Source organism: Syngnathus typhle, linkage group LG2, assembly GCF_033458585.1.
Source record: "Syngnathus typhle isolate RoL2023-S1 ecotype Sweden linkage group LG2, RoL_Styp_1.0, whole genome shotgun sequence".
Lineage (NCBI taxonomy): Eukaryota > Metazoa > Chordata > Actinopteri > Syngnathiformes > Syngnathidae > Syngnathus > Syngnathus typhle.
In genome coordinates, this window is record NC_083739.1 from 10,129,797 (window position 1) to 10,142,285 (window position 12,489).

Genomic DNA, 12,489 nt, shown 5'->3' on the forward strand with positions numbered 1-12,489 from the left:
ACGCTGTATAGAGGACCAACACTGGCAAAATAAAAAATAAAGAAAATAATTACAAAAACAATGTAATTGGAAATAAATAAATAAATTGATATGTAATTGCATTTATTTACTTTTGCATTTATTCTCACATTTATTTTGCTTTTACCGTTTTTTCCATGTATAATGCGCAAAATGTAACTAATTTATTGTCCTAAAATCTGGGGTGCGCATTATACATGGGTACAAAAAAAAAAAAATTCTTTGTTTTTTTAAGTCCGGATATCATACGGAGGCCGACATTACAGATGCGCTTTCTTCTCTGCTGTTCACTTCAAACACGCTCCATACGAACACAATGCTCTCGTATCAGACGCTTGCTAGATCACCTGCTCGTATGCTCTCACAATGTACCCTACACAAATTCGAAACATTTCTTCGCTATTGAGTATGCTAGCGCATGCGCAGTGATACTGACCGGCAGAATAACATCCGGTTGTTCCCAAAGATGATCTTTTTTCTGGAATAATTTTACGTTCACGGACTTAAGTAGGAGTCAAAATTTGGGTGCGTATTATACATGGGTACAGGCTTTTTTCCAGCATCAACATGCCATTTCTAGGGTGCGTATTATACATGGGGGCGCATTATACATGGAAAAAAACGGTATTTTTACTTTTATTTTGCAGAATCGATTTTTGCTTTTGATTACATATTTAAAAAAAAAATATATATATATATTTATATATTTTCACTTTTATTTATTCTTTTGATTTTTGCAGTTTTGGTCTTGCAATGCAGAAGGAAATGTTATTCAAATAAGGTTGAATATTTTCTCTAATAAAAAGCTTGCCTGAGGGCAAGTGGATTTTGTTGAATTTGTTGGGAATGTTCTCGTTTTCTGAAAAGCGATATCTTGCTGTTACTTGTGTTGGTATGTAGCTGTACTATCGTAAACACCTCGAGGTTTTTTTTAATTTTGTTTTGCTTTGTTTTGCTTTCATTGTGTGGGTGGCGTGAGAGGCGGTCCCTCCAAGGCCACGCCCATCTACCTTTATAACACAGCCCTTTACGACCACATAGTTTGTCTCCTCTCAAGGGTCATTTTTTTGTGCAGTATTTCCTTTTAAAGCTGCAATGCAATTGCAAAGGCGGTTCGTGGGCTCGCTCGTCTTCACCGTAATCGTCAGCGGGCTGCTCCTTCCCCACGGAAACGGAAACTTCATGTGCCAGGTGAGCGGGTGCTGAAAAGCCGTAAATATATGTGCAAATGTCCGGTTTTGGCCAAAGTACATAGATAAGCATATAACCTGAGTTCAAGGTTCATTTGAAATGTTCCTTATTACTAACAGGGATGGCGCCAGGATATTTTATCTCCTGGGTTGTAGTTTGGGGTCTGAGAAAATATATATTAATATTATTAATATGAATAAAAAAATAAAATAAAAAAGGATTATGCAATCAAAGGTTCACATCTGCCTCGTTTTTCCATGCCATGAATTGTGTAAGCATTTCTTATCAAATATGAGATGACACAACGAGACATTTTAGGTCCACTAATCTTGGTCATGTGTCTGATATTCCTAATAATTGTCTCTTCTAACTCCAACTCTTCTTCTATCTTCAAACTCCACTGTAGCGGGCTCATGAAAATGGTGAGTCAAGTCAAGTCTTGACTATTTGTCTTCACGTTGCTGTCATGACGCTGAATGTTGTCTTGTGGGCAGTTTACGAGGCAGACGGCTGCCCCATCAAGATCGTTCGCCATCCATCAAACAGCAAATGTGTCTCCGTCCAGGTTTGGATTCAACGTGGAGGTACAAGAGTGCATGGAATAATTGAAAATGCTGCACACAGTTTTGGATATTCAACAATGTTAAGCTTTTTCTAAGTCAAGCAATTTATATTTGGTCCAACGCTACCCTCTTTGCACATTTGGAAATGGATGGTGTGTGAAATGCTTTGATTTTTTTATTCATTTTTAAAATCCCACTCTTAATTTTTATAATATGCCATAAAAAACATGTCGTATCACAACGTTATTTTATTTAATATAATCGTAGGTCTACTAATAATATTCAATCAATTACTACCGCATTTAACAAATGCACTGCGCTTACTTTCTCACTTGAGGAAATACTAGAATCATTTGCATTTTGCTGCTGAGGAAATTGGGGTTAGGCATGCAAAGTGTGGTCACATGCATGCTTTAAAATCCGCGTGCGTCAAATTGAGTTAGTCGCATTCTATTAGTTCACCCCCAGATGGCAGAAGATGTATACATTGTCCCTTTAATGGTCGATTTGAGTGTAGGAACTGGTCAAAGAATTAAAAGTACCTTGTGACACAAAAGATTAACACAATGTTTTTTTGGGGGGAAAGAAATTAATAACTTGAACCAATTATTTAATTATTAATTTTAATGGAATAAAATGTGTACTTACTGTTCCTGTGCGTGCGATTGTATTTACATAAGACCGCTTCTAGCTTTGTTTTGTTTTTGCTATCAGATGAAATGAAATTAAATGTGAGATCGTTCCAGACTTGAGTCGAGCTCCCACAATTGAACTTGCATCCTTGAGAAAAGAGATCATCAGGCCCGTCATCACGTATAAGAGAAAAAAGAAAAAGGTTTGGCCTCTTACACCCCAATTTTTCATCATTATCATCATCACCACCACCTCCATCTGTTTTATGTGTGTAGTGGCACGTCAAGAAGAACAGAAGTACAATCCAAGTGTGGTGTCCCGACAACTCTGACCTGCGTGGGCCACATAGCAACGACACTTTAACCTCAGTAATATTCTTCCTCCATTTTCCCGACACCCAGTACTCTGCTAATACTCACAAGGTGCCCCTTTTCTTCCAGTGGGAGCTGCTTTGCGACTGTGTGGAGGCCAAGCTACGGCTTCCCGTCACTGTATCCTACCACGCCGCGTCGATACGTTGCAGTGTCAACTACACTCTACCGGGTAGGTGAGCGTGTGTGTTCTTCTATACTCGTGTGAGGCAAGCCTAGCAGTGGAACAATGAACTATGATTACAATATTAACAATGTGTACATTAAGCTCAACAACCTGATGTTTCAACTGCAGTGGTGGAGAGAAAAAAGTTTTTTTCCAATGTGGTCAGTTGTCGACTACCTTGTGTGTACTGAATTTAAATAATGGCGAGTTCTGTGCGGCAACATTTTCTTGTCAACAGTTTCACAGAAACAAAAAAAAAAATCTATGAAGGTGAAACGCCAACTTCCTCGTCGAAGGGAATTATTTACTTTGCTTGGCCAATGAATGATTGAGGAAATGCGTGGAACGTTGATGATGGGAAAAAAAAACAATTGCCACAGTGATTCTTTCAGGCACGTCATGCGTTTGGACCTTTGTTTTTTTTTGTCTGTCCTGAATCGGTCCGATCATTTGTGTTACTTTAGATCCTGTGCCCAGCTTCTCTTTGTCTGTGCATCATGCATCCAAATCCATCAACGTCACTGTGGAGTCGGAGAATAAAGTCATCACGAGGTGGTGCTACAAGCAGAGTGCTCACAATTGCGTCCAAGGCTCGCCTTCCAACATAATCATCGTAAGAATCGCCAGCACGAGCCCAAATCTTTGAGCACCGAAACGTGAACATTTTCTCTTTTCATTTTTAGATTGATCCAGCTCAGTCTCGCTCTGCACTTGTCAAGATCCCGTTCATGCTTCCGTGCGTCTGCATACAAGTATGTTCCACTCCAATTGATTCTACGTTTGCTAAACTCAAAATGCAACGAAAATTATGACAAATGAAATAAGGATGATGCTCTCTCTCAAATGGACCGTAGTGAATGTGAAATGTGGGCATGTGATTCTGTTTTGTGTAAATGCCAAAGAGCTTAATCTGAACCTCTGCCATCTAGTGGACGGAAGAACGATTGCAACTTCACCAATTTTATCTGGCCCATCTGTCATTTCTCCAGCTTTATTGATCCAAGGCATGTGTATTTGATGTATGTTGGAGAAAATGGTATAATTGAAACAATCATTTGTTTTTCGGTACAAAACAACAAAATATTTAAACATGTAAAAAATAAATTATTAAAAAAAAGACATTTCATTGAAACACTGATTATGCAAGTTCCATTTGGACCAAATTCATTTGATAAAATTAGTTACTTTGAATTAAATATAGGTGCTAATGTATAAAATCAAGTAGTTTTAAGCCGATTTTGTAATTTTAGAGTGTAATAATTGTCATAGCATTTGAATTTTGATAAATTACACAGCCTTGCTTTGTGCTTCACATGTATGTGTGAAACGTTGGATTGATTGAGAGAATCAATTGTGCCCTCTAGTGGCAAAGCATTGAATCGCTCTACCTGTCACTATACGTAGCAGCCTGATTAGAAGTCAGTGTCAGTGCTCTAAGCTCCCCTCTTTTTGTGTTGACAGGTTTTTTACACCCACGCAGACGCCCCACGCAAAATGGTGTGCCCTCTACAACACTTCCCTCTGCCAGGTGAGTACACTTGACAATGGGGGGCCGGGGGTGTTAATAATATAAGCATGCATCATGCATGTGTGCCAGCAGATGCGGAAAATGTGTGGCTGTCCTCCAAGATCACGCTGTACGAGTCCACTTTGATTTGGCGCTCCGTGTGTCCCGCCCAAGCCTTCCCCGTATCTGCTTCCCTCTGCTGGACGCATCACAAACACATCTGCACCCCCTTGCCCAACTCCACCCTTGACGTGCAGGAAGATGGCACAAACCTGGTACTTGGCACAAATCTTTGCAATCATTCTTTCCTTCCTCCTCTGTTTATTCATGAAAGCTGACGTGTCCCCTTCCAGATATTTAACATCTCAGCTGTGGACAAACACCCGCAGATGTGCGTGAAGGTGAGATTGCAGTAGAAGAGTGCGAATAAATCAGCAAGTAGAATTGTGCCCTACCACACTCAAGTTGAATAACAAAAGGAACTTGGCAATGTTGCTCGTTGATGATATGAAACAAAAGCAAAATGGAAATAATGCTTCATGTTTCTTCAATCATTTTGTGGTTGCAGTTTTCCCTGCAAGGCAGCCACAACATCTCTTGCCCCTTCATGGCTGGTGAGTTGACTCAAGACAATGATCCCAGTCAGGAGGTGTGACGTGCACCCTCTGTGTTGCAGATATGCCATCTTGGCATGTTTCTCTGGAAGCTGGGCTGCGTACGCTGTCTGTGTTGGTCAAGTCTTCCGCAGCGGCCACCTTCTCGGCTCAAATGTGCGTGCTGAGCCAGAGGGAATGCACATCCCGAGGGCCCGTCTGCGCAGTGGCGGTGGTGAGTCTCTGAGTATGTCATGTGAACCGCTCCCGTCAATCTCCAAATTCTTCCAAAACTTCTAAAATCTGCTCTGACGTGCTCCACCTTTCCTTTAACACGCTAAACTAAAACGATTCGTCAATGAAGTTGAGCTTTGTGAGCATCCCCGAGACCTTGACTTGTGTGGGCTGTTTCTCAGGAAGCAGCGTCTGAGAGCAAAGTAAGCATGCCTCTCCACTGGGCTGCGGGGAGCGCGTGTGTGCAGGTAACCTTCCAGCAGTGCCCATTGTTTCGTTTGGTGTCTTATGGGTTGAACTTGCGCAGGTGTGGCAGTCATTCCCCGCCCAAACTGGACGAAGAATTCTGTGTCCACACGGTGAGTATGCGCAATATTGTAATTCCAGATTATTTTGGTCCTGAGTTCTCTTTTTTTCTGCAGGAACTCGTGACAGATGGGGGGCGATAGCGGCAGCAGTTTTGATTCTTCTCACCGTGCTTGCCGTTTTTCTCCACTCTCTCAAGAAAAAGGCAGCAAAAGGTCAGTTGCATAATCCCATTTTTTTTTAAACACTTTTATTTTGAGGTCATTGAACAGTCTGAGATGATAATGCACTTGTAATCTCCGCTCTCTTTTTCCCCCGACGTGTAGCTTGGCTGTTCATCCAGAAGCCAGTGTTGCTGGTGTGCTCGTCAGACACGTCGTCGCACGTTTCGGCCGTGTGTGCCTTGGCTTCCCTGCTTCGGGCGGATCTAAGCGCCACGGTCCATGTGGCCCTGTGCGCCGCAAGCTCGCAGATGCGGGCGGAAGCTGGCGCCGAGACCAGCGTGGCCGACCTGGGCCCGCTGCCATGGCTGTACGGGCAGTGGGAGGCTGTGCAGGAGGCGCAGGGAAAAGTCTTAATAATCTGGAGTCCCGAGGCCAAAAGGACGTACGGCAAATGGAGGCAGCGTACGCGTGGCGGCAAAGACGAGGCTGACGACAATTCCCAACACGATGCCGGACGACCGGGAATGCTTGAGGAAGGTGGGGCCGGAACGTGCGAAGACAAAGAACGGCTGATGGAGGACCAACGCTCAGCCGTCATCGAACCTGTGTTTGCGGCTGCTCTAGCCTGTCTGGAGAGCGCCCTGCACCGGCGCAAAGAAGGAGGCGTGGCCTTGGTCTACTTTCGTGGCCTGTGCCGCAGCAGGGACATCCCTGAAGCCTTTCGAGACATCCCTCGCTACTGCATGCCGCGGGATTTGGGAGGGCTCATTGGGGAGCTCGAAGGCCCCAGGGCAACTAATAAGACCTTTTGGGGGCGTTGTTGGTGTAGACTGCTTTCAAAGGGGATGTCAGTGTGGCTGGCGATGCAGTTGGCCCGCCGGCTGCGGACGCTGCTGCCTAATGTGCAAAGGACAAAAGGCCCAAGGTGATGAGTCTCATCAGTCAGGAAAAAAAAGCTGGATACAATGCGGGGAAGATCTTGCTGGCACTCGAAAAGGTAATGAAGCGAGAGCACAACAGACGGCGGAGAAGCATAAAAAATCCGTCCTTGTGTGACTTCTACATTCTGTAGTGAGGCAGCAGGATTCTCAATTACAGCGGCCCAAGCTTGAATTTACAATGACCTGTTGTGAATAGAAATGCCATAGTGGCATCAAACACGCGGCTTAGCTCCATAGACTAAGCTCAGAAAGTGTCCGAAGATGCCTGTGGAAATGCACATCAAGCGTTTGGAAAGTCACAGCGTTTTTGGAATGCTCTTCAGTTATTCAGAGTGCCACAAAGGGGCTGCCCGGAGCACGCTTCGTTGTTGAAGAGCGCCAGGCAGGACAAGATGGAAGCTGTACAAGCAAGATGTGAGGGTTAGGGGATGATGAAGAATTTGGTAATAACTTGTTCATAAATTCAAAGAAGGTGAGCCCACTCTGCTCCTCGGAACACTAGCACGGTTTAATTTAGGTCATTCATTTGCTCTTCTGTCAGGATAATATTCATTTTGTTTTAATACATTCATATTTGATCTATATTCGTTGTTTACTTTTGTTCATTGTTGGACACCCTCTCTCATTTGATTCTGAACGGTGGCTAGTCTGAAGTTGTGCTTTTGAAGGTTTGCTCTCATGTCCATAAAAATTAAAAATAAATTTCTGCAATTTATTATCACTAATACGTAGAACAAAACAAAGATTATCAAATGGGTAGTTATTGGCATGTATTTTACTGGGGTAAAATACATAAAAAATCTCCACTTATCGATATCAGTATGCACATTAAAATAATGCGGAAACTGTGTCATATTGAATCACACTGTTATCTTCCGTCATTTACAGATAATTTCAAAAACATATAATAAAGTTTGGCACAGAAAAGCAACACTGCAGGCCAGGGACTTGGGAGTATTGTCTCACATACTCGTTTGGTGCGGGTAGGCGGACTTTTTATAGGAACGCCCCTGGTTCTGACGGATTAATCTTGTTTTATTCATGATTTTTTTTATTATAGCAACAACTTTAGGTGTACTATGTGGGGGTACAATTCCAAACACAATGAAAGTGTGTTTGTGTTTTGTTTTTCACGGTAAATACAATGTTGAGTGTTACGTCATCAATATTTCCATGACTGTGATTGGTCAATAAACCAACTTTGGGTTTGGGGCGGGGCTTCATCCCTGACACAAAATCACCTCGACAGCAGCCCTTGCCCCTCGTCGTTCCTGCAAGATTCCAGACGTCTAATCGTACATTTCATCCTAGAATTTCCCCCCGATGGCTGCATAGCGAGCGCATTTCACCTGGGTTCACCCCAAAATATGAATTTGTGCCTTTTGCGTGTGCAACACGAACGAACGTCACGTCGACTAGGACGAGGAGGCGCTCAGACTTCCATTCGAGGTAACAACCGCTGCGGCTAACAGCTAGCCACGTTTAACTGCTTCAAATATGTAGCGACCAATTTAGTGCGTTTGGTGAGCTCAAGCCCCCCCCCCAAAAAAAACCCCACATAAGCACCAGAGGGTTTTTTTCGCGTTAGCTAAGTGGTAAATGCTGACTTGAGTTTAGCTAACCTTTGAGGTTCGGTGCTGATGCTGTGCTGACTCACGCGAGAAGCAAAGAAAGCTGTTGTTTACATTTCAGATGATGCTGATGACAGAATTGAGGTTGATGACAATAATTACCTGAACTCCGACCCCTTGGAGGGGCAGTTACCCAAAGTTAATCAAGCCTTTTGAAATCACAAATCTGCTTGATAATACATATAATCATTGCACTGTTTACTTGATGCATATGGCTGAAGTGACCTTCTTGAATCTTGGAACTGAGTCGTAGGTGAACATTTTGACGCAATTTTCAAATTGCAAAGGCATCGATTTCGGGGGAAAACTATCAGATTTGGGCATTTTTATATAAATATAAAATATTCATGTATTGTGTATTCTGTACACAGTCTACTGTGCTGACTTTCTTTTTGTTGTGTGCGGTTTATGTGTGTGAATTGTCTTGGAAGCATCATGCGGTGGGCCTGGCCACTCCTGCCTGCTCTGATGCTTCTGTCGGAATTGTCGCTGGTCATGGTCCGCACGGCGCCGTGTCAGACCTGCCAGAAACTGGCGGAGAGTTTCATCAAGGTACAGCGGTTGTATTTACGCACGTCTTCACCTTCAACATGAACTGCGTTCCTCCTTTCTAGGGCTTAGAGAGAACAGCCAACAAGAACTTTGGCGGAGGTAACACGGCCTGGGAGGAAGACAAGTTGGCCAAGTATGCAAGCAGGTCAGTCACTGGAAGCTGCAGTCGCATCTGCACAAAATCCAATTAGGGTTTGAAATTAGAGTTATTGAAGAAGTGAGAAATTATTGCCGACTAATTTGTATTTTAGATAACAGCCTGTTGCAAAATGAAGATTTTGCTGAGTGGCAAAATAGAGCACATTTGTTGTTATCGTTATGGACAACACACAAAATGAAAATATACCAAACCGTGGCCCAAAAACAGAGGCTTGTAGTGTACCACAGGTCATCTGTTCCAAACGGACTCTTATGTATTAAATAAGTTTGTTGCCGTTGCAGCGAGACTCGACTCCTGGAGATTGTGGAGAGTGCGTGTGACAAGTCTGACTTTGAGTGCAATCGCCTGCTAGAGCAAATTGAGGACCAGGTGGAGACGTGGTGGTTCCACAGGTAATAACAGAAAAGTGGTCGCCGTGTTTTTGAGGATCTGAAAGTGATTTGAGTATCGTCACGAGTTATTCAACTATTAGTGGTGATGGCTCCTTGAAGCTTCATGAGCCAGTTGAATTTTGTGACTTCTCTAGATGGCACTGAAAGTCCATTGGCACCATTTCTGAAGCCCCTTTATTAACACCAACAGTGCCATCTAGAGTGGTCAAAAAATACAACACCTGAGGCAAATTTGAAGCTTCATGTTCTCATTACTATGGATAAATGCCATTTGACGTGTTTTATGTGTATGGCGTAGGCAGCGGGAAGCGCCCGACCTGTCAGAGTGGTTATGCATCGACCAGTTGAGACTCTGTTGTCCTCGTGGACACTTTGGACCCGACTGCAAAGGTCACTGACAGCTGACCCCTTTGCTTGCATCAAATGGTGACACGTGAGCACTAACACGCATGCGCTGTTCCGATACAGAGTGTCCGTCGGGTCCTGGTGGCGTATGTGGTGGTTTGGGCCGCTGCGAGGGCGAGGGCACTCGCATGGGGGGTGGCGAATGCGTGTGCGATCCCGGATACGCAGGCCCGCTCTGTCAGGACTGTGCCGATGGCTACTATGTGGACAAAAGCGCCAACACTACGGCTAAAGCCTGTGCAGGTACCTGACTCAAGCCAGGCAATTTTGTGGAACTATCTAAGTCTACATCTGAAACAGACTCAGCATGTTGTGTCCTCCGCAGCCTGCTTCCATTCGTGTAAGAAATGCTCGGGGCCGCAGGACTACAAATGCCTGGACTGCAAAGCAGGCTGGATGCTTCACGACAACAAGTGCGTGGGTGAGTGGGCTCGCTCGGGTCACGTGGCGAGTCTTTTATCCGGACGCGTGTTATCCGACCGCTCTCGTGTGTCTGTTTAGACATCGACGAGTGCGGCACGGAGCTCTCCCGTTGTCCTTCCAACACTTACTGTCACAACACGGACGGTTCTTATGACTGCAGAGGTAAGCTGATCTGACTACTATGCAGCAGACAAAATCCAGTTCAGACACATTTTTTGGGGGGGAGGGGGCTGTAGATGATAAGATATCCACTGATAGCTTTGTGTCTTTCTTAGCGTGAATGTTGATGGCTTTTCAGGCTGTGACCAGGCGTGCGTGGGCTGCATGGGCAGCGGTCCCGCCCGCTGTAAGAAATGTGCGCGAGGGTACAAGCTGAAAGGAGCCAAGTGTCTCGGTGAGACTTTTGTTTGCTTGCTCGACAGATGACGTAGAAGATTTGCGCCAATATTCTAATGAGTGGATCAATCCATTTTCTACTTTCTTATTTGATACCATTTTGTGGCCTCTCAGGATGTTACAGAAAGAGGGGTCCGTACTTTTGGGAGTAAATTGAGACAAAATCATTATTGTATGTCATATAAATATTTGTTCTCATTGTTATTGTGTAGATATAATTTTCCAATGAGACTTTTGTTTGCTTTGGGTCTTTAAAATGGGTGTGGCTTTCTGCGACAGATGTTGATGAATGCAGCGAAGGTGCCATGGCGTGCCCGGGTCTCAACGAGGCTTGCATCAACGAGGTGGGATCCTTCCACTGCGACTGCGCCGACGGCTTCATCAGGAGAGACAGCATCTGCGTGGAGAATAAAGCTCCCGGTACGTCAATACGCAAACGCGCGCCGGTCGGTAGCCGTCCGCCGAGTTGACCTGAGTTTGCGGTTCGCGGGCGTCCCCTCAGTCGGCCCGGAGAAGGGCCTCTTTGACGACATGACGGACGACGAGGTTCTGGTTCTTCAGCAGATGTTCTTCGGCGTGGTCATCTGCGCCCTGGCCACGCTGGCCGCGAAAGGCGACATGGTTTTTACGGCCATTTTCATCGGGGGCGTGGCCGCCATGGCCGGCTACTGGCTGACGGAGAAGGGCGACTACATGTTGGACGGATTCCTCAAGGGCCGCTAGACAAGTCAGCGGAGGCCGCAATCGCTTCCGTGCTCGTGTTGGCTTGCCGAGTCGCCCGAAAGGCCTTCGCTGCGTTTTGTTTGCATCGGTACCACGATGCGGGAAAGCAAAGGCGTGCTGGAAGACAAGATGACGCTCACGCTGCACTCGTTTGAAAGGAAGTGAACTCAATTCCCCCCAACCTGGACTTTATTGCGTTTGAGGGTTATGCAAACCACCACTACTGATTGTTCACATGCAAAGTGGCTGCTGTCTGTTTTCTTTTCCTCTCTCACAATTAGAACCTCATCATTATCAGGTAACACGCTTGTTCTTGATGCAAGCAGGAATGTTTTTGACCTTTTTAGAAATGATGCATGGCACTGAAGTGACTCGTATCAAATGTATTTATTTATTTATTCATTTATTTATTGTCTTTAGCATGGAAGACTTACAGATGCAGGATGGCATCGTTGCTGCGAAAGAAAAACCGATTAGGTCGCGCTGCAGTTGTGAGGATGGATGCAAGCCATTTTCGTTGACTTTAATTTATTTGTAAAGTTTGCCACCCCAGATGTGACATGGGGAGGACAATTTCCAAATTGTGGCCGCACTATAGATTGAAGCGTGACACAAAACACTTGTTTGTGTACACAAGGTGAGGATAACAAGCGCACAGAATACAAATGAATAATATGGGCATTGTTGGAAAGTTAGGTAGGCAAATGGAGTTCACCTTCTTGCAAAACGTTAAGGTCAATGAAGAGGACATTGACACAGTCGGTAGCCAAGGCGTGCTCCACTTTCCTCCTTTCCAGAAAGAGTTATCTAGTCTAAAACCATACGTGTCACTATGGGCTTGGATTATTAATCTGTCATCAAACGCAAAATAAATCATTTTAAAGAAATGTCACATCTGGGGTGAAGCGATCGCTATATTTCCAACGCACTTTTATTTGTTGACATTGCTTCTGTGTAAACTCCTAAGTCGATCTTCACGCGTGCGCCCGTCTACCCGACACAACTTGCGTTATTCAAGTGTGATCAATTGCAGGTTTGCTTTGCTCCACCATGTCTAGATCCTTCATGCCTCAGATTGACATTTTCCTTTTAAATAAACACAACAGAGGAAAAGCTTTGG

General features: G+C 44.6%; 2 protein-coding genes across 3 annotated transcripts; both read left to right on the forward strand.

Annotated features, from left to right (window-relative positions):
* The first annotated feature begins 1,015 nt into the window (after positions 1-1,015).
* On the forward strand, positions 1,016-7,537 carry LOC133169751 (interleukin-17 receptor E). The gene is made up of 17 exons (XM_061302233.1): positions 1,016-1,209; positions 1,616-1,631; positions 1,704-1,793; positions 2,519-2,607; positions 2,681-2,773; positions 2,846-2,948; positions 3,407-3,555; positions 3,626-3,694; positions 4,404-4,470; positions 4,543-4,724; positions 4,803-4,850; positions 5,018-5,063; positions 5,126-5,277; positions 5,459-5,524; positions 5,584-5,635; positions 5,699-5,797; positions 5,909-7,537. Exons 1-17 carry the CDS (start codon positions 1,114-1,116, stop codon positions 6,673-6,675), a joined length of 2,184 nt encoding a protein of 727 aa, XP_061158217.1. The 5' UTR covers positions 1,016-1,113; the 3' UTR covers positions 6,676-7,537.
* A 403-nt stretch (positions 7,538-7,940) lies between these two features.
* Positions 7,941-12,482, forward strand: LOC133169776 (protein disulfide isomerase Creld1). 2 transcript variants are annotated; one of them, XM_061302284.1, is made up of 11 exons: positions 7,941-8,136; positions 8,729-8,870; positions 8,933-9,015; positions 9,312-9,422; positions 9,721-9,812; positions 9,891-10,070; positions 10,153-10,248; positions 10,329-10,412; positions 10,549-10,644; positions 10,926-11,066; positions 11,149-12,482. In XM_061302284.1, the coding sequence occupies exons 2-11, from the start codon at positions 8,754-8,756 to the stop codon at positions 11,367-11,369; spliced, it is 1,221 nt and encodes a 406-aa protein (XP_061158268.1). In that variant the 5' UTR covers positions 7,941-8,136; positions 8,729-8,753; the 3' UTR covers positions 11,370-12,482. The 2 variants fall into 2 exon arrangements, with proteins under 2 accessions (XP_061158268.1, XP_061158259.1); XM_061302275.1 differs by having other exon boundaries at positions 7,942-8,136; positions 8,750-8,870.
* The last annotated feature ends 7 nt before the right edge of the window (positions 12,483-12,489 follow it).